The sequence below is a fragment of the Abramis brama genome, assembly GCF_963993115.1.
Source record: "Abramis brama genome assembly, chromosome: 1".
NCBI classification, from domain to species: domain Eukaryota; kingdom Metazoa; phylum Chordata; class Actinopteri; order Cypriniformes; family Leuciscidae; genus Abramis; species Abramis brama.
In genome coordinates, this window is record NC_139963.1 from 52,909,641 (window position 1) to 52,937,534 (window position 27,894).

A 27,894-nucleotide genomic window follows, 5' to 3' on the forward strand; every position below is an offset into this window, starting at 1 on the left:
GTTCATATGAAGAAGTCGTCACATTCATGTTCTGTATGTGGAAAGAGTTTTTCACTTCTGTATAGTTTAAAAGTACATCAAAGAATTCATACTGGTGTAGGAGTTCATATGTGCTTTGAGTGTGAGAAGACTTTTACTACAGCACAATGTTTAAAACTGCACCAGAGAATTCACACTGGAGAAAAACCTTACAAGTGTTCACACTGTGACAAGAGATTCAATCAGTCATCAAATCTGAAACGACATGAGAGGATCCACACTGGAGAAAAACCGTACAAGTGTTCACACTGTGACAAGAGATTCAGTGTGTCAACACAGCTGAAAACACATGAGAGGATCCACAGCAGAGAGAAGCCGCACATGTGTGATCAGTGTGGAATGAGTTTCGCTTTTAAAAGTCAACTGAATCGACACATGAAGATCCATGCAGAGGTTTGTTTGTTTATCTTATATATTCAGTCATATGAAAAACAATCACAGTCTGAAATCACAGTGAGTAGTTCATCTTTATGTGTTGAGAAACACAGTCTCTTCTATGTAAGTTAGTTTATGACATTGTGGTGGCGTTCATGTGCGTTCAACTCCTTTACAAGATGACTTGAACACACCATGTTACTATTGTACATTAGAGTGTACTTCAATTAATGGTGATATTAATAATACAACACAAACTCAAAGGTCTACATTGAAATTACAGAAATTGTGCAAAGTAAAAACAAACTTAATATAATTTTTAATTATTATTTATTTTTATTTTGATTACATTTTTTAAATGATTAAAAATAAAAAGCTAAATTTATGAACTGATTTGATTACATTTTACAATACATTTTTATTTGTTCTTACAATGTGTGTGTGTATATATATATATATATATATATATATATATATATATATATATACACTCACCTAAAGGATTATTAGGAACACCTGTTCAATTTCTCATTAATGAAATTATCTAATCAATCAATCACATGGCAGTTGCTTCAATGCATTTAGGGGTGTGGTCCTGGTCAAGACAATCTCCTGAACTCCAAACTGAATGTCAGAATGGGAAAGAAAGGTGATTTAAGCAATTTTGAGCGTGGCATGGTTGTTGGTGCCAGACGGGCCGGTCTGAGTATTTCACAATCTGCTCAGTTACTGGGATTTTCACACACAACCATTTCTAGGGTTTACAAAGAATGGTGTGAAAAGGGAAAAACATCCAGTATGCGGCAGTCCTGTGGGCGAAAATGCCTTGTTGATGCTAGAGGTCAGAGGAGAATGGGCCGACTGATTCAAGCTGATAGAAGAGCAACTTTGACTGAAATAACCACTCGTTATAACCAAGGTATGCAGCAAAGCATTTGTGTAGCCACAACACGCACAACCTTGAGGCGGATGGGCTACAACAGCAGAAGACCCCACCGGGTACCACTCATCTCCACTACAAATAGGAAAAAGAGGCTACAATTTGCACGAGCTCACTAAAATTGGACAGTTGAAGACTGGAAAAATGTTGCCTAGTCTGATGAGTCTCGATTTCTGTTGAGACATTCAGATGGTAGTGTCAGAATTTGGCGTAAACAGAATGAGAACATGGATCCATCATGCTTTGTTACCACTGTGCAGGCTGGTGGTGGTGGTGTAATGGTGTGGGGGATGTTTTCTTGGCACACTTTAGGCCCCTTAGTGCCAATTGGGCATCGTTTAAATGCCACGGCCTACCTGAGCATTGTTTCTGACCATGTCCATCCCTTTATGACCGCCATGTACCCATCCTCTGATGGCTACTTCCAGCAGGATAATGCACCATGTCACAAAGCTCGAATCATTTCAAATTGGTTTCTTGAACATGACAATGAGTTAACTGTACTAAAATGGCCCCCACAGTCACCAGATCTCAACCCAATAGAGCATCTTTGGGATGTGGTGGAACGGTAGCTTTGTGCCCTGGATGTGCATCCCACAAATCTCCATCAACTGCAAGATGCTATCCTATCAATATGGGCCAACATTTCTAAAGAATGCTTTCAGCACCTTGTTGATTCAATGCCACGTAGAATTAAGGCAGTTCTGAAGGCGAAAGGGGGTCAAACACAGTATTAGTATGGTGTTCCTAACAATCCTTTAGGTGAGTGTATATATATATATATATATATATATATATATATATATATATATATATATATATACATACATACATATACACATATATACACACACACACACACATATATATATATATATATATATATATATATATATATATATATATATATATATATATACATACATCTCGCTCCATCCACCAACAGACTGTCCAGGAGTTGGCAGATGCTTTAGTCCAGGTCTGGGAGGAGATCCCTCAGGAGACCATCTGCCACCTCATTAGGAGCATGCCCAGGCATTGTAGGGAGGTCATACAGGCACGTGGAGGCCACACACACCACTGAGCCTCATTTTGACTTGTTTTAAGGACATAACATCAAAGTTGGATCAGCCTGTAGTGTGTTTTTCCACTTTAATTTTGAGTGTGACTCCAAATCCAGACCTCCCTGGGTTGAAAAATTTGATTTCCATTGATCATTTTTGTGTGATTTTGTTGTCAGTACATTCAAGGATGTGATCTAGGATGTGATCTAGATGTGTTATTTTAGTGTTCCCTTTATTTTTTTGAGCAGTGGATATATATAAAGATACATACATACATGCATTCCCTGACAACAAAGTAAGCCATAATAAAGGTTCAGTGAAAAAACATTATATTCCGTGAAACCGACAGAATCTAAAAAAAGAAATAGTGATAAAGATATTTGGTTAAACCACCCAGTAGTATATATAGGCATTATATCTGCCATAGACCACCCTGCCATTCAAGATATCGGCATCAGCCATAAACAAAACAATATCGGTCGACCATTAGTTTATTGACTATTTTGACAACTGAGTGTTTAATGCAATACAATGTTTTCATTTTTGCAAATGGATATGTCCATACACTTGTTCCAGTCTGAATTTTCTATATAGTACATCTCAAAATTGGGAATATAATGATTCAGATATTGTTTGTTATAAGAGTGTTATATGAAATTTGGGAAGATCCCCTACCCCTAATTTGAAGATCAATGTACCTCATTCATGGAAAATTTCAAGGGACAAATTTTGTATAGCAATTGTTTACTGTCCACTGTTACATCAGTGTTACATCACCATTTATGTCCTTCACATTTCACTGAGTTTTCTCACATTTCTCACATTTTCTATGAGTTACTGAAAATGAATAATTTTTTCTTTTATTTCAGAGGAGAATGAAGAATTTAGTGAAGTTAAGGAGAAAAAGCAAGTCATAACTGGAGAAAAACCTTTGAGTTGCTCTCAAACCAAACAAAAAGATGTCAAGAAAAGAAGAGCCAAGAAATCTTTTACCTGCACTCAGTGTGGAAAGAGTTACACACGCAAAGTCTTGAGCGTCACATGAGAGTTCATACTGGAGAGAAACCGTTCACATGTGATCAGTGTGGAAAGAATTTCGCACAATCAGAACCTTAAAGGTCCAGTGTGTAACGTTTTTAGTAGTTCATTATCAAAATCTGTGTTGACCGTTCACAAACGTGTCCTTTTTCATGAATATTTACCACCACCATCAATTCCAAGTATTTCTGTAAGCTTGAAAATGTACATTTATAAATGCATTAACGGTGGAAGATGCTCCATGTTCAGGCGCCATCATGAAATACTTTAGCCGGTAAGGGACGTACAGGATATACTGCCTGCTGCTCCACCTTTCGCGTTTTCGCCTTTCGTGAAGGCTACCATACTTGTAATACGTACTTTGAACTGCGTGGCGCGAGAGAGTTGATTGCGATATATTATCTCAACGCTAGATGGGAGAATTTCTTACACAGTGGACCTTTAAAGAACACATGAACATTCACCCTGGAGAGAAACCTTACAAGTGTTCACACTGCGACGAGATTCAGTCTCGGAAAAACATTTTTGTGGTCTTCAGTCCTGTAGATGCACCTAAAATTGCATACAAAAGTAAAGCCCCTTTGTTGACAGTGTTTTTCACGTCTAGAACATTTAAAAGTTCATCTGAAAACACATACTGGTGTGAGAGAACGTGTTTTGAATGTGAAAAGATTTTTACTACAGGGAGCGATTTAAAACAACACCAGAGAATTCACACTGGAGACAAACGTGAAATGAAAAGTGTCCACACTGACAAGAGATTTAGTCAGTCTGCAAATCTGAAAACACATGAGAGGATCCACACTGGAGAAAAATCGTATCACTGCACTGTATGTGGGAAGCGTTTCAATCATTTATCTTCTCTATGCAGACATTCAAAAACCTTTCACAGTAAGTAGAACCTCTTCAGGTCCAGCATTTTCAGGTCTGATGACGCGTCTTCACCAAATGCAACACAATAATGCATCAAGCAATAAAATATTTGGAAAACAAATCTGTATTAACCAGCCATAACTGACATGACAAAGAAACATTATCAAAAGTTTTTACTGTAAATATAGTTAATTTTCAAAACTGGCAGTTTCAACTGTGAGATTCAGATCAACTCTAAGGCGAAGTTCCTCTCCAAAAAACAATGTCAAAACTTTTATTCTTGTATATCATTTTGCTTTCATGATATAAATGACATCATTGTGCATGCTTATGAGTTTTATATTATGGTCACTTGTGTATTTCTTGTATTTTGCTTACTTCCTTTCATGAAGGAAAGTAAAAGCTTAACTGTTCAGGAAACTGAAATTTATTTTCAATGTGTTCTTCACTGCTGTTTTAAAAATGATTAGTTATTCTTTTACTTAAGATGTATTTAGAAAACCCAGATGCAAGATATACTGTCATGTATTGCAACTAGGGCTGGGTATCGTTCAGAATCTTTCGATCCGGTGCCAATTTCGATACCTCAGTTTCGATACCATATGTTTTAAAATTCATTTCAACATCAACAAGAATACATTAAACACAAAGCTTTTATTTTCCACCTTAATTGTGAATCAAAACAGTTATCAAAATAAAAAAAAACTCTGGTAAAACTGCTCACACAGTAACAATAATAAAATGACTGCCTGTCAGTCAGTCACCAGGGCAGAGAAACCACCGTTGTGGCTGCTTATCTAGTAAGAGGAAGTGTAACGTCAACAGCACTGCGACTTCTTTCGGCTCGCCATTAATATTATATTGCAGCAAACGCTGTCTGCATGAAGTTTTAAAAAAACTGTTACCACACTTGAGACCAAACGTTACTCCGTCAGCACCTCTCCGTGTGTGTGGGGGTGTGTGGGTTGGAGCTCCGCTCTTTGTCAATATGCAGAGAGGACAGATAAGCTTGCACTTACTGTACGTTCACACCTCATCAAACAGACTTAAGAAATGTGAAAAAATAAACTGTTAAATGTCTACTTTTTTATGTGTCCACTTACAAGCGAAAAAAAAACAGTAGCTGTGTCCCAATGTGAAGACTGCATCCTTCGAAGGCCGCGGACTTCAAATGATGCAGCCTATGCGTCCTCCGAAGGACGCACCATGCAGCCTTCGTGGGATTTCCTAATTGCTTAGCCAGGTGTTCCTGATTACCTCTCCAGGCGCCAAGCAACGGTGCGAGTGTATGCTGCCATCCTGATAATTCATTTGATATAATTGAGTAAACAGCTATGGAGCCAGAATTGGCTATTGTCATTTTTGTTTTATATGTAAGGATGTTTCAGGTCATGTACTTTCGGCTTAGCCGAAGATTCAAATGTTCATTTATATCTTACCTTGATGCGATTTTGTAGGCTAGTGTATTCTTTTTATTATGCACATAAATGGACCATGGTAAATATATTTACACAGGTTTTCAACCCTATTTGAATATAAAACCCAGTTGAATATAAAAAGTCCAGTGTGAATGTTACTCCCGCTCGTCATCGGCAGCTGTCAGTCACTGTTGCTAGGCGACAAGAACAATCGTCCGTAGGCTAGACCGCTCCGAGCGCTTCAGATGCGCCCTTTGAAATGAGACGGAGCTGTAGTTAGCGACAATTTGTTAATATTGTTACAATAGGCCTACATTTTGTTACTTTAATTTTCAAAATAACCAGTGGTGGTATGTAAGGAACTACATACTTCGTTAATACTCAAAGTAATTTTCCCACACGACAGCAACACTACAAAATTTTAAAAAATCTTATTTTACAATATGATGCATTGTTTTACATTAAACTACACAAAAGTATATATTTTAAATGTATCAACCTTGAAAATATTCAGAAGTAAAATGCAACATATGCAGTAATATAATTGCAAAACATCATTAAAACCCTGACAAGGTTTTTTCCCTGCAAAATTCCTTTACTTTTACTCTTGATACCTTAAGTACATTAGAGTATGCAAGATAATTTTGCTTTACTAAGGTTTGAAATATATGACTAGTAGTTTTTCCCCAATTCGGTATTAGTGGTTATTAAAAGTACTTTAGTGTAATAAAGTATCTCATTATTTATTCCATGAGTCAGCCCTGCAAACCTGTTGGTAGACAACTTAGTGGATAGTGGAAATATGCACTCAAACACTCTGGAGACCATCCCAGATGATGTCCCACCAGCAGGAGGCCTTACCAGGGTCTCTATTGTGGTCCCATCCCGGTCCAGCGGCACACCAGGGTCTCCCACTCAGCTGAATAAAAGTCTAAATAATTTTTTTCTTTTTTATTTACTGTAAATTTAAATGTTTATGTTGATTTTGATATGTTTAACGTATGTTGTAAATAGTTGGGGGGGAAAAAAAGGTATAGAAGAATTTGTTTCATGTAGAAATTATGACTGTCATTACAAAAATAAACAATGTCCAGAGCAATGAATTCTCTTTTATTTACACATTTAAAGTTGCATAAAAATTTGCATAAAAATATATAAATGTACAGAATTTTTTTTCCTTTAAAAAAATATAAGTGAAAAAAAAGTTAAAGAAGAATATATATATATATATATATATATATTCTTTCAAGAAGAGAAAACAGCCTGTCCATCCTCTCCTGTGCTCTCCTCGCCTCTGCAGCGTCTTCTCTAATCAAGTCCAAAAACTCGTCCTCTCTGTCTCGCCTTCCTCGTGGTGCTGCTGCTGCCTCTGGCTGCTCCTCTTCTTGGTCACACACTGCTGAACTCGGCCCTGGTCTGTCCTCAGGGATTGAGGCAATGAGGACAGCGGGGTTGGTGCAATGCCTTTGTCCCAACACCTCATCCACACAGCAAAATCCCCAGTGTTAAATTAACACTCCTCAGTGTTTATATGTGTCCACACTACAGGGTGTTAAAAATTAACACTGAAGCAGTGTTGAAGTTAATGAGATAATTAAGTGATTAATTAAGTGATGATTGGCCATTAGTGGTGACACCTGATGATAACAAGCAGACTCACTGAAGGAAAGAGAAACAAGAACAGAAAAAAGAGAAACACAAGAACTACTGACTTCGAGCCATTATTGCACTTATTATTTTACCAGTTTGACTTTATTTCTGTCATACATCTACACACGGCCTTATTTAGATTTAACAGAAGTTTAGATGGTAATGTTTTATGGAATGTTTCGTTTCATGTCACCATTATGGTGACCAGTGGTTGCTTTAGTTGGGCTCTTGACCCTTTACTTTTTAACATTAGTATTTCTCTGGCTGCTCCAACTCTGTGCTTATAGAGCATATGTGTTGTGGTAAGAGAAGCTATGATTTGGGCTGTGTTTCCTGAAAACATTGCAAGCCTAATTTGATCGTATAGACCATTTGTTGCAGTTGGTCTGCAATCAAGTTAGGCTTAAGATGCTTTTGGAAATTCAGCCCTGGTTATGTTTCAATTAAGAAATTACTAGTGACCTGATTCAATGATGTCACCCAGCATTATAAACTGATTATCTAATTGTTTTATTAATTTTTCACTACAGTAGTTACTTCCAGCAATGTTTTAAAGATCTGAAGAATTTAAAATCACACACAGACATCAAGAATCTACATATGAATCTCAACAATGGTGACAATCAAACAAATGCTTAATGTTGCAATGCATGATGGGAGCCACCAATCAGAATGCATCAATGGCTGACATCATGCATTGCAGCATGAATAAATTATGCAGCTGAATTGTCCTGTAATTTTCATTGTTTTTTTCTGTTGGCTTTTATTTTGCTATTGTTTTGTTCTGACTTTAGTAGCTTGTTTTGTGATGTTCAGAGTTGATCTGTTCGTCACTAGTTTGTTTATTGTCACCATTGTTGAGACTCATATGCTGATTCTTGATGTCTGTGCGTTTAAACACAATAACTTCTTTGCTCAAAGTATTTTCAAAATTTTTGATATTGCTGTTGGATCTCAAACTGTAGAATCTCAGAGCTACAACCACCAATACTAAAACAAGACATCAAGCATATAGTCAATATGCTCTCACATCAGTGAATCAGGACACTACATGATAATGTTTTTATCATCAAAACATATTGTGAGCAGGTCATGTTTTCTCTTGCAGTAACAAATGTGCTTTATAAACACAGAGTTGTAGCAACCAGAGAAAAACTAATATTAAAAAATGAAAAGGGTCAAGAGCCCAACTAAAGCAAACACTGACCACCAAAATGGTAACTTGAAAAGAAAAATCCCATAAAATATTACCGTCTAAACTTCTGTTGGATCTCAAGAACTTTTGTCGATGTATGACAGAAATAAAGTCAAACTGGTAATAATAAGTGCAACAATGTGTAATGACTCGAAGTCAGTAGTTCTTGTGTTTCTCTTTTTTCTGTTAATGTTTTTTCTCTTTCCATCAATGATTCTGCTTATTAACATCAGGTGTCACCACTAATAGCCAATCATCACTTAATTAATCACTTAATTATTGCATTAACTTCAACACTGCTTCAGTGTTAACTTAATTATCTCATTAACTTCAACACTGCTTCAGTGTTAATTTTTAACACCCTGTAGTGTGGACACATATAAACACTGAGGAGTGTTAATTTAACACTGGGGATTTTGCTGTGCATGAGGACAAACCAGGGCCAGTTTCAGCAGTGGGTTTCCCACTCACACCCTCTCCTGTCCCAGGACACGTGCAATCCTAAGGCAGAGCAAATTAACCATGGCTTGTTAACAACAGCACAATACATTTCAGCAAAGATGTGTGTATTAATTTTCTTAAATATAAATAAATAAATAAATAAATATATATATATATATATATATATATATATATATATATATATAATTTTGTGCCTGTATGGGAGTTACGTACCCCAGACCCATTTTTTCCTGAATTGCTCTAAAAAAGCAGAAAGGGGTACTTAACACAGGGGTGCAATCTTAAGTGCATTGTTAACACTGCAAAATACGACACATCAAGACATGCAAAATATACTTAATATTTCTGTATACTCAAATTTGGTTAAAACCACATAGCTTGCATGACAGCACTACAAAAACACATAAAAGTGAAACCCCATTGCCTTATCTAGGCCTACTGCTTTTCTTATTGTTGTGGGCTTTATAGGGTGAGTGATATTTATTATAATACACAAGTGAGATAGACTAGTGCAAATATTACAAATAGGTCGTTAAACTAATAACGTTATTACCACAAGTTTTGCCCAAAACTACCTGACAAATGAAGCCACGCAATGGTGACGAAGGAGTTAAGATGAAGTTTATAATAAACTTTAACCCTGATTTCGATAGCTATTTGAGTAAATGAAAACATAATACTTACATTTAAATGTGAATTTGCTGTCCACCACCGATCTCTAGTCTTGGCCGCCTTTAAAAATAAATAAATAAATGTTGTCGTCACCGGCACGCAATGACTTATGGGGTAGAATAGGGTAGGATAGGCCGCTAAGTGTCCATTTATGTATCCTTCCTTTCACGGGGAAACGAAGTGCGCATTTGGCGTCGCTTTTGAATCAGAGTAGTCTTCGTCGCGTCGCGATGACGCAACCGGCCTTCGAATACGGCCTTCGGAGGATGCAGAACTGAATTGGGACAGCCTTCATCGCGTGCGGTGACGCAATCGGCCTTCAAATGCGACCTTCCAAGGATGCAGCCTTTGAATTGGGACGTCCTTCGTCGCGCCGCGGTGACGCAATCGGCCTTCAAATACGGCCATCCGGCCTTCAAATACGGCCTTCGAAGGACGCAGCCTTCACTTTGGGACACAGCTAGTGTGTTTTTGTAAAATAAAGTAAATAAACAGGGTGTGCTTTCTGCCTGTCCGTCTCAGTAAACTTTTTTTTTTGAGCACATCTCTAAACTTAAAACTCAGCGAATACTATTCACCCAGACATGAGCAATATATCTTTATAATCATTCAAGTGTGTACTTTTAAATTATCTTATTCAAAACTAAATCAATTATTCTCTGTTTATGTAATCTGTACGAAAAGAGAGAGATGTCAGTCGTTCTCATCTCAGCTCATTATTTATAATGTGTCCCCGCCCACGGAGAGCGCGCGCTATTCAAACGCAAATGATCTCAGGCAGTCCATTCAAACTGTGAACGCCCCCATATCAGCTCGAGAAAACACATCATGTTTAATCAGATTATTGTACTTGTTTACACCGTCTTGCACCGCTGTGATGAATAATACTATCGTAATAATAATGGAAAATGTACCTCAGAAGTGCTGGTATTTCGAGGAGCAACGGATCCAGCTGAGCTGAGGAATACTGTAGTAAGTTTTTTCATTCTCAAGTGAATCGCGCTTCTGTGTGTGAATGAATGAACGGCAGAGATGCTCACTGTTTACCACAGCTCGCAAAAACACGGTTTAAATTTGAATGAATGATCCGCTTTTAGCAAACTATATTGCTATACTGAGATGAGTAAAAATCGACTGAAATATGTTGAAATAAAATGTATTTGTATAAGCAACGTATTAAACTGCAAATTAACATTTATATTCCCTATAATAAAAACGATAGACATATGTTACAGACATATGAAAGACAACATTTATTTGACTAGTTTTGGATAGATTATAAATTTCTATAGACTGCCACAGCAAATAAGCTTTCGTTTGCCAATTTTTGCTCATATGTCCGTCGGATGTCGTGCTGGGCCGTTTACAGTAAATTCCAAAATAGTTTGAATGTCAGTTTTTTTGTCAAAAAATTTGTTTCATTAAATTATTATTCTATAACATCTTTTCTCTTATCTTTGAAAATATCTTGGCAAAATCCCCTTGTTTAGTGCAGAAAAACTGCGATTTATAGTGTCAAGCTGAAAATACTCTCTTTCTCTAATGCATTCTATGCGACCATTTTCTCTAACGCCCGGCAGAGGTGAAAAAAACAAAAAACAATCGCCGTATATCCCATACACCTGTCCGTCTCTTAAAGGAGAACTCGGCAACTCTAGCGAACTCTAGTCACTTCTTCGCTGATTTTCCCTTTTGTTGTCGCATGTTTTCCCCACGAGCTCCCCCTACAGCTGTGGTGGGGCGTATATTTCACAACACGGTCGTAAAAAACTCACTTGCGGCGGCCTCCTCCCCCTCTCTACCGCTGCTCATGTGCGTTTGTTATGATCGGAGCAAGCCAACTGTATCGTGTGGAGCTATGTCTACCGAGGTGGGTAATCTGGTAATACATCATACATGCGTGTGTGTTTATGTCGAATTGCCGTAAAGCAATTCGTGTTTCGCGCTCGTTCTCGTTCTCATTCTCGCTTCTCACGAGACTACCAATTTCTATCTTGCCGGGACGGTAGTGCCCAAGTTGCAAGGTTGGTTTTCCGCCTAGGAACGCTGGGGGGAGCAGGGAAAGTCACCAATATCACCAGAACAGGTTGTTTAACCATTCAAATGATTTCTAGACAGTTTTATTAAGTTAAAAAAGTTACCAAGTTCTCCTTTAACACTACAAAGATAGTTTACCTATAAAATAAACCACATAACATGTACAGTGAATGTGTATTAGTGCGCATTTTGCGCCAATCCTGTTTAAACTATAACGTCATGCAGTTTTATAACAATCACAAGATGGAGAAGAACAAGAGAGTCTGAAATTAATACATTTCTGTCCAAATATCACTTATATCACAAAATATGGAACATTGAGACATTTCTGATGATGTGATTTGTTAAGATGAGAAAAGGTTACATAAAGATACATTTTGTTATATGAAAATTGACAGCCCAATATAGGAGAGGAAACCACTAAAAGAATTTAGAGTACCGTTTCCATGGTAACACAATGTCCAATTCCAAAACGGTTTTCACAGTATGAATGTTTAGTTTGTAAACTTTCAAATGATACCTAATTTATGATAATTACTAAAATGTATGATATGAAGAAAAAGGCAATAAAAAAAAAGAGTGCCAAGCGTCCCGACGGTGACAGTTAATTAAACCTGTTTTTCTCAAAATTCCGTTCCAGAAAATTATAGCGATCGGCCAATTTCAGATAAACGTAACTTTTGCTACCAACAAGCTATGATAAAAATAAAAACAGATTTGGAAAGGGCTTGATACCAGCTTCCATATTATATCAAAAGCTGTAATAGGTAAAATTTCACCATGTGGTGGGTTTTCCCAGATCGCATCACAGATGTTATTTGTGTTTGTTCCAATGTAGGCTATTCAAAGTAATGCATCCTTAACTTTGAAATATGTATGGTAAAATGTATACTTTAATTTTTACAAAGAAAGATTACACTTGAATTGTTTTTGTAATTGTAACCTTTTTAATAAAAATATATATTTGCAAGGTAGATGTAAACAAACTATTAAAAGGTAAATATAAGCCATTTCTTTAAATAATTTTTATTGCGTTTTATTAGTGACAAATTTGGGGAGAGGATACATATTCCAAAACTGAAAATACAGTATGAGAATTAACTGCACAATTACTAGACATGTTTACCTTGGATATTATACAATTTGCAAGCACAATTTGCGAAAAAAAAAAAAAAAAAATTGAGATGCTTCCAACTCTGAACCAATTTGGTAGAATATATATACAGTACCAGTCAAAAGTTTGGAAACATTACTATTTTTAATGTTTTTGAAAGAAGTCTCTTATGCTCATCAAGCCTGCAGTTAAATAAATAAATAAATAAATAAAACAGTAATATTATGAAATATTATTACAATTTAAAATAATGGTTCTCTTTTTTAATATATTTTAAAATGTAATTTATTTTTGTGATGCAAAGCTGAATTTTCATCAGCAAGTACTCCAGTCTTTGGTGTCTTATGATCCTTCAGAAATCATTCTAATATGATAATTTGATACTCAGTTATTATCAATAATGGAAACAGTTGTGCTATTTAATATATTTTTTTGGAATACTTTTTTCAGGATTCATTGATGAGTAAAACGTTAACAGCATTTATTCATAAACACAGCATTTATTCAAAATAAAAACATTTCTAACACTCTAAATCGTTACCATCACCTTTTATCAATTTAACGCATCCTTGTTGAATTAAAGTACTAATTTCTTAAAAAAAAAATAGTTATTGTTCCCAAACTTTTGAACGGTAGTGTATATTGTCACAAAAGATTTCTATTCTAAATAAATACAGTTCTTTTTAACTTTTTATTCATCAAATAATCCTGAAAAAAGTATCTCAGGTTATAAAAAAAAAATTAAGCAGCACAACTGTTTCCAACATTGATCATAAATCAGCATATTAGAATGATTTCTGAAGGATCATAAGACACCAAAGACTGGAGTACTTGCTGATGAAAATTCAGCTTTGCATCACAAAAATAAATTACATTTTGAAGTATATTAAAAAAGAGAACCATTATTTTAAATTGTAATAATATTTCATAATATTATTATTTTTTTGTTTGTTCGTTTTACTGCAGGCCTGATGAGCATAAGAGACTTCTTTCAAAAACATTAAAAATAGTAACGTTTCCAAACTTTTGACTGGTACTGTATATATATATACATATATATATATATATACATATATATATATACATATATATATATATATATATATATATATATATATATATATATATATATACATATTATGGTAGCCCTGTTTGTGCTAAATAGGGTGTAATTACACATTTGCCATTAATATGTTTATAAGCAACTGAAAAAAGCACGAATGTCAGGGCATGTCAGAACATCTCAAGGACCACAAAAACACCTCAGACCCCAGAGGGTTAAGGAAGCGGACAACAAGGTCGTTTCTTTCTAGTGATTGTCTGGCCACAAGAGCGTGGAATGATGTTATGACCACCACATATACTTTGAGCGTGGAGGTTGTGCAACCCGTATCCAAAAGCTCTTGTAAAAAGGCGAGTACACTCACAAGAGTGGGGGTGCAGGCTCCGAGCAACGCACCAGCCAAAGAACACCCTCCATTTCTGAGCGTAGAGGCGCCTGGTTGAGGGTGCTCTTGCTTCAGTGATGGTTTTCAGCACCCTACCCGGGAGACACAGATAATTTTCAAGCACACAATGTTATGCTGCCACCCCTCTACAAGTCAAGTCAAAATTGCTGTGGAGATGGTAATGACAATAAGGTGGTAACAAGATAAAATATTAACAAGAAAAATTACTGTTAATAATGATGATACTATTGAATCAAATACTTGCATAATAGAATTGATAAAAATTCTAATAAACATATGGTAAACAATAATAATAATTGAAAGAAGTGAATAATATGGAGATTGGTCATGCCAGTTGTGTCAGTTATGATTGGTTTTTGCTAACTTCAGGTGTAAAACACGACATAATGCCTTATGGAAGAACTTCTTAATACAGATGTAGTCATGCTGCTTGTACAATAGATGTATAACTCAAACATTGTACAGTTATCTCTATAAGCTTGTGACAACATACGTTTGATGTGGAATGTAGCTACAAGCTCTTACCATGTCAAATGCTGCAATTTGTAACGTCCATATTACTGATTGTATGGTTGGAAATGTAACTCATAAACAGGTGCACGCTTGTAGTTGTGTGTGCCTGGGTATGAAAATGATATACTTGAATTTTACATATTTTATGGTAACCTTATCAATGTAATACAAATTGTTAAATGCAGTGTTATTAGTTGAGTTCCAATTGGGAATACAAATGTGAAATCCATGAGTACTGAGAGTATTGAACATAGGGGTAGGCGCACATAAGCTGCCTGGCTTCAGCCTACTCCTTTTGAGCTTCCATTACTGTGTAAGTTTATGACTACTGTAACAAACATGAATGTGAACAGCTCAATAAACTAAACTAAAAAAAGTCAAGTCACCTTTATTTATAGTGCTTTTTACCAAAGCAGCTTCACATTGATAACATAAAAATAATACAACAGAGTTTGTTTCTAGAAGAAAATTGCATCATCACCCACCCTAAATAAGGCAGATCAATAATATTGTTGAATATTAAATGTCCCCAACTAAGCAAGACAAAAGCCAAGGCAAAAGTAGCAAGGAACCAAAACTCCATTAGGTGACAGAATGGAGAAAAAAAACCTTGGGAGAACCCAGGGTCAGTCGGGGGCCAGTTCTCCTCTGGCCAACGAGCGAACAGTGTATGATTATGATCCAGGCAGCATTACAGGTCAGAAGTCAGATTGGTTGTGTTGATAAGGCCTTCACAGGGCTGATGAGGCTGGCACTTCAGGGATGCGTCATGGTTGGGTCCAGGTGCAGATCCACCATCTAATCTGGATACGGCCGGGGTCCACCTCACTTCAGTAAACAGGGAGAGTCTGGTTGACACTTCAGGACTGCGTTGTCGTCGCGTCCAGGCGCAGGTCCTCATCAGATCTGGATACGGCCTGGATCCGGCGGACTGCAGTAAACCTCGGTATAAACAGAGAGACTAATATTAGCGTAGATGCCATTCTTCTTATGATGTAATGAGTACATCAGGATTTATGGGAAGTGTTCCCGGTTCCGGCTGGCCTAATCTATGCAGCCTAATATGGAATTATAGAAGTCTATAATGTGTTATGTGTATGCTAGGTCAAAGAGATGTGTCTTTAGTCTAGCTTTGAACTGACAGAGTGTTTCTGCTTCCTGAACAATGTTAGGAAGACTGTTCCAAAGTTTTGGTGCTAAATAGGAAAAGGATCTACCGCCAGCAGTCGATTTTGATTATCAACTGGCCGGAATATTGAGATCGCAATAGACGTGAAGGACTATAATGCGTTAAGAGCTCGCTCAAGTACTGCGGAGCTAAACCATTTAGTGCTTTGTAAGTAATCAGCAATATTTAAAAATGTATACAATGTTTAATAGGGAGCCAATGCAGTGTTGACAGAACTGGGCTAATATGGTCATACTTCCTGGTTCTGGTACAAACCCGAGCTGCTGCGTTTTGGACCAGCTGTAATTTGTTTATTAAGATTGCAGGGCAACCACCCAGTAGAGCATTACAATAATCTAGCCTTGAGGTCATGAACGCATTAACTAATTGTTCCTCATTTGTCGATGAGAGCATATGACGTAATTTTGATACTATTTTTAAGATGGAAAAATGCGGTTTTACAGATACTAGACTCGTGACTTTCAAATGAAAGATTGGTATCAAAGAGCACACCCAGGTTCCTAACCAACGACGAAGACTTAATAGAGCAGCCATCAAGTGTTAGACAGTATTCTAGGCTATTACGTGAGGACGTTTTTTGTCCAATAATTAGAATCTCTTGTGTTCTGCAAGTGAACGGCGCCTTGTGGTGCCATCATCCCAAAGAGACACAAAATCACTTTCACTGACCTTTCTCTGGACTGTTCCCTGCTGGTGGGATGACCTGCCCAACTCAACACATTTTCAAGAAACTGCTAAGATCCATATTTTCATAAACACTTGACCCAATAATACTAAATCTTTGTTTTAATAAAAATAAAAAAATTGCTATGTGTACTGTGCTAGACTAACTGGGACTTGTCACTGCACTTGTTGCTACTATTCTCTTAATTTTTAACTTTGGATAAAATGTAATTGTAAATGTGTAAAATAAGCTATATTAGAGTGTAAAGGCATACAGCAATTGCCTTTTAATGTGGATATTTTTACATGTTCTAAATTATATACTAAGATTGTATTTCCTATCATTCATGTATCTTGATGTTCAGTGTTTATGTTTAATGAGTAATACTGTAAATGTGTAGGTATTCTGTACTTATACGTTTAGTTAATTTAACAGAAATTGACTACATTTGCTATAAATATACAAACTTTGAATTTATGTACTTATTGCATTTTTATACATAACTTCATAGGTATTATACACAGAAAAACTATATATTAAAAGATAATTACTGTAGATTTTGTGAAATGGTTATTTGCTGTAATTTAACGGAATCCGTCTGGAAACTTTGCAACCATAGATTTACCATTTGTATACAGGATTTTTTTTTTTTTTTTTTTTTTTTACAGTGAGTAGCTATGGATTTTAATAATTTTACTAATATATAGGTAAACATATAGGTGTATATATAGGTGAAAATATAGGTGCATATAAAATTACGTCGACGTCATATTTTTTTGCGTCGACGCTTCTTTATTTTTTATTTTTTTTTGTACCATTTCCGGAGGTACAGCTCGCCACACACTGACACACACCGCCCGCCGTGTTATTCTGTCATGTTTTCTCCCTTTCTTTCCAAACCGCGACAAACGCCAGTCTCCGTACCTTTCTCTGCAGAATGTGATAAATCCGCTCAACCAATCACAGCGCACCATTCCATGCATTGTAAACAGTAACGGTGGCGCTTTGAATACACCCGCCATCCTCGTTTTCCTTATCTACTTTGCACTTTTTGATCAACAAACAAACAAAAAAAATAATACATTTGACGGCATTGATGAACCTGTGGTGGATTCTGCCGTAGGGAAGAAACGTAAGCCATCGAAATCTAATCATTTACGTGAGGAGATTAACAAGATGAGGCACGCGGGAGGAAGAGAAATGCCGACTGTTGCTTGTTCTCACAGGACAGCGTCAAACTTATGTCGAATGCTGACACGTTAACCCCAGGGGATCTTTTAAAAAACTTTCAATTCTTGTACTCAAAGTCAACGAAAACCGAGCAGGACCAAGCCATTTTACAGCTGATCGCCGTCAAAAAATTTCAGAAGGTATTTCTTAGCGATGGCTGATTGAATGTAGCCTATGTTTAGTCCAGTACGTGCTAAATATAAGATTAGTATTGACTGAGTTCAGAGGCTGTCATGTGGATCAACTTACTTTGTTGTGTATTTTCAACAGTTTCAATATGAAAAATAACTTTTATATTGATTCAATGGATTAATGGCATTTTTTTTTAAATGTGTCATGAATTTATTGCATTTTTGGGAAAAATTATCTGTTTTTATAATAAATCTTTGAAAATCAAAATCTGGATTTGAATTATTTGTTATTATAACCTAAAGATGCTATGTGAAAGTTTGAAACAGAAAATAGTGGTTTTCATCTTGCCACTTTCTTGGTAAAGAAAACACATTTTTTACTCAAATTAATCAAAATGGATTTATCACGTTTATACTATATTATTCAGAAGTAAACATTGTAGCTGACAGTGTGTTTATGTCAGAATGTTTATTTTTTAAACCACAACCTTCTAAGTGCTTATTTTACTGATATATTTAACAATATCTTTTGCATTTCTCATCCAAACAACGTCAAACTTGGCACTGCACTTAGGCTGCGTTCACACTGCAGGGCTTAATGCTCAATTCCGATTTTTTGAAAAAATTTGATTTTTTTGCAAGGCCGTTCACATTTCCAATTAAATGCGACCTTTTGTGATCTCCTGTGTGAACGTGAAATGACCCAGAAGTGACCCGCATGCGCAGAAGAGTACTCAACGGTCAACGACGTCCCTTGTTGTTTGCGGAAGTAGCTAAACTTCAACTAACTGTGATTCTCACACACACACGAGCGCGCGCAGCGACCATTTCACAAGAGCCAGACAGCAGCCGCTGACCTATCTAATATCAGCACAAATAAGTTAACATAACGTTAGTCATATATAATGATGGTGGCCGTGGGCTTTTATTTATTTTTTTAATTAACGGGCTCGTCGAGGTCGACCCGTTCGGCAGATTTACCTCAGCTCGACGAATATGCAGTCCGTTTTCAAACCGACGACTACTTCAACGCAGAATTATGACGTTTTTCGCGTATCAATGACGTGCGGGTCGGATACATGCGACCTGGCCGTTCAGACTGAAGTCGCATTTCAAAAGATCGGATATGTATCGGATTTGGGACCACATACCCAAGTGGCCTGGGTCGCATTTCAAAAGATCGGATCTGTGTCGTTCAGACTGTCATGAAAAGATCAGATACAGGGGCAAATAGGGGCAAAAAAAATCGGAATTGGGTCGTTTCAGCCTGCAGTGTGAAGGTAGCCTTACTCGTGCCCAGACAGCTGTCAAGTTTGAAATCCATCGGAGTAACGGTTCGACAGAGATATGCGAATAACAGACAGGATAATTAATTCAAATTAGTCGTTAGATTAGTCGACTAATCGATAAAATAATCGCCCGACTAATCGTTTAATAAAGAATCGTTTACCCCAGCCCTAATATATGCACACATATATGTGTGCATATATGTACCTATATAGGTACATGTATGCGCGTATATATGTACACGTATTTGTACATATATATGTACACATATGTACATATATATATATATATATATGTACACATATATGCAAATAAAAACTTTTTGCAATACAAGTTACTCTTTATGAGCAATCAGTCAAGCAGGTTCAAAATATAAGGTTTTTAGGTGTGCGGATGGACCATAAGCTGACCATAAGCATATGAAGCTAAGATCATATACAGAAAAATGTTACCAAATGTAAGAAGGCAGTCAACGTAATGAGATGCCTGGTAGGAAGTGGTTGGGGTGCTAGTATGAACTCTCTTAAACATATTTATTTTGCCTTAATTAGATCAACATTGGATTATGCATGCATTGCATTTAATTCAGCTGCAAAATCTCATTTGCAAAAGCTTGACCTGGTCCAAACACAAGCCCTCCGCCTATGTAGTGGTGCGTTCAAAACTTCTTCAATCCCAGCTCTCCAGGTGGAGGTAGGGGAGATGCCTTTATCTCTGAGACGTCTTCAGCTTGCCATGGTATATTGGGTAAATTTGCAGGGGCATAAGCAGGGTCATCCAACCAAACCAGTGTTGAACGCATGTTGGGAACATGGAAGGAAACAATTAAACAGTTTTGGATGGGTGGGAAACAGTCAAGCCGAGAAACTGGGACTAGTTAAATTAACTAACAGCTGGACAGTGGCATTACCTGCTATTCCTCCTTGGATATTTCCATTACCAGTTGTGGATCTTGAAATCGCAAGATATTAAAACAATGCAAGGAATATGGCAGGATGAACGATCTGGTAAAACAATATCTAGGTCTCAAGTATAATACTAGTATTCAAATATTTACAGACGGCTCAAAAGACCCAAATACAGGAAAGACAGGAGCAGCAGTATATATACCACATTTTCAGAAGTCAATACTAAAAAGAACTTCAGATCATTTAGCAGTTTACTGTTTAGCTGTTCAGACTCAATGGCATCATTAATAAGGCTTTCCTGTAGCTCAAACAGTAGAGCGTTGGTGCTAGCAACGCCAAGGTCATGGGTTCGATTCCCAGGGAAAGCAAGAACTGACAAAATGTAAAATGTGTACCTTGAATGCAATGTAAGTCGCTTTGGATAAAATGCATAAATGTAATAAGTATTGCAAATTGCAAATCTGTTTGTATAGGCCTGACTTGATTTATGAAATCTTTCATAGTCTATATAGATTACAAAATCTTAGTATTACAGTGTGTTTTATGTGGGTCCCATCTCACGTTGAAATAGAGGGTAATGAAGCAGCTGATCGTTTGGCTAAAAAGACTCTTAAGTCAGACCTGCAATGGACAGTTCCATTGTGTAAAATGGAAATGAAAAGTGTCATTAAAACAGGAATCAATAGGTTATGGCAAGGACAATGGGAAAAGGAGACCAAAGGTCGTTTTTTATATAAAGTACAGAAACAAGTGACAACAAGGAGGCAGGGTGGTTGGAAGCGAAGGGGAGAACGATTAAAAGGCTTAGAATTGGACATGCAGGTCTCAATCATCATAACCTCAGTCGTTTCGGGAAACACGAAACAGGACTATGCATAAACTGTGACAAGAGAGAAACTGTAGATCATGTATTATTAGAGTGTGAAGCATACAGGACAGAAAGAATCATACTGTTAGAACAAGTTATCGAATTTAAGAACAACCAAGAATATACAAATTTATTTACTCATTTTATTTTTTAATTTATTTTTTAATATATATATAGCTAATATATATATATATATATATATATGTTAGCTTATAAATCCGCATTGAAGCTCCACACCCCAAACAGTTGGTGGCGGTAATGCACCAAATTGGTATGCCAACCGCCAATAAATTTAAAGAAGAAGAAGAAGAAGAAGACTTCTGAGGTGAGGATAGCAGTTCACGGTATTTCTCATATTTACACTCCATCAAACACCGTTTGATTAAGCGACAGACTCATTTCTGTATTGTTTTCAATGATCACAGCGATACTTGTGCGTCTTTTCTGGCGTCTTCCTACTGAAATAAACATTTAGTGCAGCAGCAGCGAGCATGAGGAGAATATGTTGAGTTCATTCAGACCTGAGCGATTTTGTGTTCGTACGCGAGAGTAAACCAGTCTGTATCGCAGATGAATCGTCCACTTGGCATGCTACGCATATAGGCCATATTTATGTGATATTGTGTCATAGATTCTCTCCAACGATGTTTCTCCTCTCTTATGTCTGAGCTTAGTTTTATACGTGATGACGTGTGTGTTTTTTAAACAACCGTATTCTAATTCCTCTGTCTCTCTCTCTCTCACACACACACGACACCACTCGTACCTTACGAGAAATAATATTTAATAAAGGTCGGTCAAGTTGAAGCGAATTACAAAGACATTCGCAGCCTTCATTGCACAAGATATAAGATACGCGCGGTCTGCATGATGTACTTTTGCAGTGCGCGGTCTCGCCCGCCGGTATTTTACTTACAAATGTTCTACGAAGGCATCATATGTCTTGGAATGCAGTTGGCTTAAGCCTATATTAAAAATATGAAAATCAGCGACATAAGCTGCTTTCAATTTCAAATACTCACGCGCGCTTTGCGAAGAACGCTTGAGCATGCGGCTGTGAGCGACTCCGTCTACGTGGTTAAATGTACTTGCATCTCAAAATGCTTTAATGATGCGAAATAAATGTGACACAGACCGTTATATCTTAAGTTATTAAACAGACAGGACAAACCACATCTTATAATTTCAAAAGAGATGAAGACGTTCAGACAGCCTACTCTTAAATAATGAAAGCACTGTTTATTGCTTGTAATATTTTTTTTCCCCTCTTTGTTATTTGTTTTGAACCTATATTTGTTAAAATTATTAACATGTAATTGTATTAATTTAGTTTTTTAATGTGTAATTATTGTAAGTAGGCCTACTTATAATTATGTAATTCAATATTTTAAGTTTATTAAATTTGATCGGCTCATGAGGTGCCTAAAGATTCCCTTTCCTATTTTACAATGATTTATTGCTTGTTTTTGTTGAATAATAGAAAAGATAAAGAGCTTAAAAAATAATTGCATATTAAATCGCAGTCGCAATGTTGGTAAAACTAAATCGTAATTAGATTATTTTCCAAAATCGTTCAGCCCTACTTTTATCATATCCTGACTCAAATAATGTGTTTCTAATAGCAAACACTCAGAATAAAGTGAGATGATCTGCTGATGATCCTGAATGGCTTGTTGAATGAGTGTTGATAGTCTGAGGTTCATCAATATTAACAGATCTGCTGAAACCACTCTTTATTTCATGACAATAGTTCCTATGTTTAGCCTATGTTTATTTCTGTTTATGCTTTCAACTGTCATTCATGTTAGAAACATTCAAGCTTCAACTTCATCACTTTTAGAAACAGTTCAACTATGAAATGGCTGCATAAGTTTCTGTTTTTTTTATTCAAATGGTCAGTAAAGGGAGGTTTCATATTGATTGTCAACATCAGGTCAAACTCAATTTAATTATTTTACATTTACATTTATTTATATATGGTTTATAATTTGTAACAATTTTACCAGCAATGTACCTGAATTGTGTATTTTTACAAACATGTAGCCTATAACAAATGATAATAATTCCAAAATGTACAAATTTACTATCAAGCAAATATTTGTGTTCTTTCTCGCAGTGAAATTCACTTGATCTTGTGTTTCTTGTGTCACACTTTCACATGTGTGTGAAGTCAATGGAAGGAGAAGTTTAGTGTGAAACGGCCCTGCCCTTAATAATTAAAACATTTTAGTAGTTTTTAACCCTTGTGTTATGTTGCGGGTCAATTTGACCCGTTTAGATTTTCTAGTTGTTGGAAATACTGGTTAACCTATGTTTTTTTTCTTGATATTTTGTGACTTTTTCTCATTTATCATCATGAACATGCATGCAAAGTTTCAACATGCTGGTGTTTTTTGACATATACAAACAAAATTAATGTTCCTTTCGTGATGTTCGCGGGTCAATTTGACCCGCATATTTTAACGCTCTAAGGCAACTGTACGGACCCAAAATAATAACATTTCTTTGTTATATTTTGTTATTTTATTTTTTTACTACCTTATGAAGCTAAAAAAATAGGTTTTCCACACTTATTTCAATACAGAAAAAATATTTTGTCAGCCACAGATGGTAAAAATGACCTATCATTTATTTTTTCAAGCTACCTGAAATAATATTAAACCTTTTTTTTTCTTGATATTTTATGACTTTTTCTCATTTATCATCATGAACATGCATGCAAAGTTTCAACATACTGGTGTTTCTTTTTTTTGACAAATACAAACAAAATTACTATTACGTTTGTGATGTCCATCATAGGCAGCTATTCAAAAGCAACTGTACAGACACAAAATAAAAACATTTATTTTATGTATGTCAGGGCATCAACTCCAGTTCTAAAGTGTAAGTGTATCTAAAAGTGCTCTAACCCAAACCAAACACACTTGAAAAAGCTAAATCATGGTGTTCAGAATTAATTGTAAATTACAAATGAAAATTTTTGACAGACACAGATAGTAAAATAAGCTCTCATTTATATATTCAAGATATCTGAAATATCTTGAGACTTCGACATAGACAGCAGGAAAAATGAGCTCAGATTAATTGATTAATTGTTCAGTTATGTTCTAAGCAAAAAAAATTAAAAAATGTATATGCAAATATATATATAAATATAACGTATATTCAAATTTTAAATAGCTTTAAAAAATGGTTAAAAAACATTTTCAGTAAATCATATCTTCAGATATATATTTTTTGGAATATTTGACAAATGCTGATATTAAAAGTTTACAGTTTGAACCTGAATCTTTGTTGTTTTTCATAGTGTGATTTTTGAGGAATTGTATTGAATCCAATGCGGGTCAATTTGACCCGGACCATAAGGGGAGTGCACAGAATTCCAACATAACACGAGGCTTAACATAACTGTATATCAATCTAAAACTTGGTGTCAAAATGTGGCAGCATTGTGTATTTTAATGTTCATATCATGTTAGATAATTGTGTCACTGATCATTGATCAAACATATTTAATAGTTCTCATGAAAGAAACATGGGATTGGTGCCTATAATGTTTAAAAAATAATAACTGGAAGATGAGTGTACCTCACTCGTGGAAAGTTTCAGGGACGTATAATTAATTTATAAAAAGACATAAATTGTAATATTTTAAAGCAGTTGTCTGTTACATCTGGGATAATTTGTATCTCCATTCACTCCATATTTCTCTCTTTTAATTATTTTGATTATTTAGAAAATTTGAAAATGAGTTTTTCTTTGATTTCAGACCTGATGGAAGAGAACAAGGAGTGTGAAGAACTGAGTAAAGTGATGGAGGAGTGTGAAGAACTGAGGGAAGTGAAGGAGGAGAGTGAAGAACTGAGGGAAGTGAAGGAGGAGAGTGAAGAACTGAGGGAAGTGAAGGAGGAGAGTGAAGAACTGAGGGAAGTGAAGGAGGAGAGAGAAGAACTGAGTGAAGTGAAGGAGGAGAGTGAAGAACTGAGGGAAGTGGAGGAGAGTGAAGAACTGACGGAAGTGAAGGAGGAGAGTGAAGAACTGAGTGAAGTGGAGGAGGAACATCATGTCAAATCTGGAGAAAAACCTTTGAGTTGCTCAAAGACTAAAAATACATTTTTAAAGAAAAGAGCCAAGAAATCTACAACCTGCACTCAGTGTGGAAAGAGTTTCTTACGCAAACAAAGTCTTGAGCACCATATGAGAGTTCATACTGGAGAGAAGCCGTTCTCGTGTGATCAATGCGGGAATAGTTTCACAACCAAACATAGTCTTGAGCGTCACATGAGGATCCACACCGGAGAGAAGCCATATCCATGCAATCAGTGTGGGAATAGTTTCAGCCGATCAACACAGCTTGATATTCACATGAGAATCCACACTGGAGAGAAGCCGTTCATGTGTGAACAGTGTGAAAAGAGATTTTCAGACAAAAAATCTCTTAAGATTCACATGAGAGTTCACACCGGAGAGAAGCCGTTCACATGCAATCAATGTGGGAAACGATTCAGTCAATTAGCACACCTTAATGCTCACATGAGTGTTCACACTGGAGAAAAGCCGTTCCCATGCCATCAATGTGGGAAAAGTTTCAGTAAATCTTCATACCTTAATTTTCACATGATGATCCACACCGGAGAGAAGCCGTTCACATGCCATCAATGTGGGAAAAGTTTCAGTAAATCTTCACAACTTAATTTTCACACGAGGATCCACACTGGAGAGAAGCCGTTCACATGTGAACAGTGCGGGAAAACATTTCGCTGTGCATCACACCTGAAGAGACACCTGAGAGTTCATACGAAGGAGAAGGCACATTCATGTTCTGTGTGTGGAAAGAGTTTTTCACTGCTGCCATACTTACATAGTCATCAGAAAATTCATACTGGTGTGAGAGAGTACGTGTGCTGTGAGTGTGAGAAGACTTTTACTAGAGCTGAACATTTAAAACAACACCAGAGAATTCACACTGGAGAAAAACCTTACAAGTGTTCACACTGTGACAAGAGATTCAGTCAGTCATCATATCTGAAAACCCATGAGAGGATCCACACTGGAGAAAGACCTTACAAGTGTTCACACTGTGACATGAGATTCAGTCAATTAATAAGTCTGAAAACGCATGAGAGGATCCACACTGGAGAGAAGCCACACACATGTGATCAGTGTGGAAAGAGTTTCTCTAATAAAACACACCTGAAACGACACATGAAGATCCATGCAGTGGAGAAACCACATCACCACAGTCTGAGGTCACAGTAAGTAGTTCATCTTTATGTGCTGAGAAACAAAAGCTGTTTTTCCACCTTCAGAAAAAGTTCCAGTTGTGTTTCCACTTGAGCTGGTATGGCACGGCACAATTACAAACCGTTCTCGGCCCTAAACTCTCAGCAAACTTGGCTAACCGTGCTGAACCGTGATGGTAGTGTGTGTGTGTGTACTAGTGGTTGAAATTTAAATTCTTTCCAGAGAATCGTTCATTTTCAGTTTGTTCACCAAAATGATTTGCATAAATACGCCAGCAGGGGGGCGAAAAAAGTCTTATGTGTTATGTCTTAAGTCAACAAAAATATTTACTTGTAACAACAAAATTATTTGGCTTCATTAAAATGTGTGCCTAATTTAGTCATTCAAATAATAAAATAAGTCGAAATAAGTGGTTCAGATGACCAAAGCACAAGGTTTTCTTCCATAATTAACATTTTAGCTAGTCGTCCACAGAGGTACTCGGTTCACTGAGCTGCACATGCACTGCTAATATGTGAACAAGAACGATTCGTTCACCTAAAGATTCTTTCAAAAAGAACGATTCGTTCACAAATGAAACATCACTAGTGTGTAGTGACATCGCCACTAAGGATTGGTCACTTGTCTGTTGCCTGGCTAAGCGACGCTAAAGCAATTTGAGCAACTTAAACACAAATGAACCCCTTGAGGTCGGCAAACGCGGGCGCATTTTGCTAGATTTTTTTTTTCACATAGCAGCAAAATAAACTTAAAATACTCCGTCATATAAAATAAACTGTTAAATGTCTACTTTTTATGTGTCCACTTACAAGCGAAAAAAAAAAAACGTGTTTTTGTAAAATAAAGACAATAAACAGGGTGTGCTTTCTGCCTGTCCGTCTCTGTGAACTTTTTTTTTGGAGCACATCTTTAAACTTAAACAAAACTCAGCGAATACTATTCACCCAGGCATGAGCAATATGTCTTTATAATCATTCAAGTGTGTACTTTTAAATTATCTAATTCAAAACTAAATCAAATATTCTCTGTTTATGTAATCTGTACAAAAAGAGAGAGATGTCAGTCGTTCTCATCTCAGCTCATTATTTTTAATGTGATCCCGCCCACGGAGAGCGCGCGGTATTCAAACGCAAATGATCTGAGGCGATCCATGCAAACTGTGAACGCCCCCATATCAGCTCGAGAAAACAACGTATAAGCAACGTATTAAACCTCAAATTAACATTTATATTCCCTATAATAATATTCTACCAATTGGTTCACAGTTGGAAGCATCTCAATTTATTTTTATTTGTTTTCACAAATTGTGCTTGCAAATTGTATAATATCCAAGGTAAACATGTCCAGTAATTGTGCGTTAATTCTCATACTGTATTTTCAGTTTTGGAATATGTATCCTCTCCCAAAATGTGTCAATAATAAAACACAATAAAAATTATTTAAAGAAAAGGCTTATATTTACCTTTTAATAGTTTGTTTTCATCTACCTTGTAATATTTTTGTATTAAAAAGGT

At 36.3% G+C, this 27,894-nt stretch overlaps 2 protein-coding genes across 2 annotated transcripts in view; both read left to right on the top strand.

Annotated features, from left to right (window-relative positions):
- Positions 1-2,616, top strand: part of LOC311081645 (uncharacterized protein) — a gene marked incomplete at its 3' end in the record, with an annotated part of 56,227 nt that extends 53,611 nt beyond the window's left edge. The window contains exon 4 of the mRNA XM_084112240.1: positions 2,595-2,616. Within this exon, the coding sequence (XP_083968366.1) occupies positions 2,595-2,616 (22 nt within the window). The remainder of the gene's footprint in view (positions 1-2,594) is intronic.
- Positions 2,617-21,433: 18,817 nt separating this feature from the next.
- Positions 21,434-27,894, top strand: part of LOC311087674 (uncharacterized protein) — a 13,944-nt gene continuing 7,483 nt past the window's right edge. The window contains exons 1-2 of the mRNA XM_084121055.1: positions 21,434-21,480; positions 24,906-26,391. Of these exons, the coding sequence (XP_083977181.1) occupies positions 24,911-26,391 (1,481 nt within the window). The 5' untranslated portion in view covers positions 21,434-21,480; positions 24,906-24,910. The remainder of the gene's footprint in view (positions 21,481-24,905; positions 26,392-27,894) is intronic.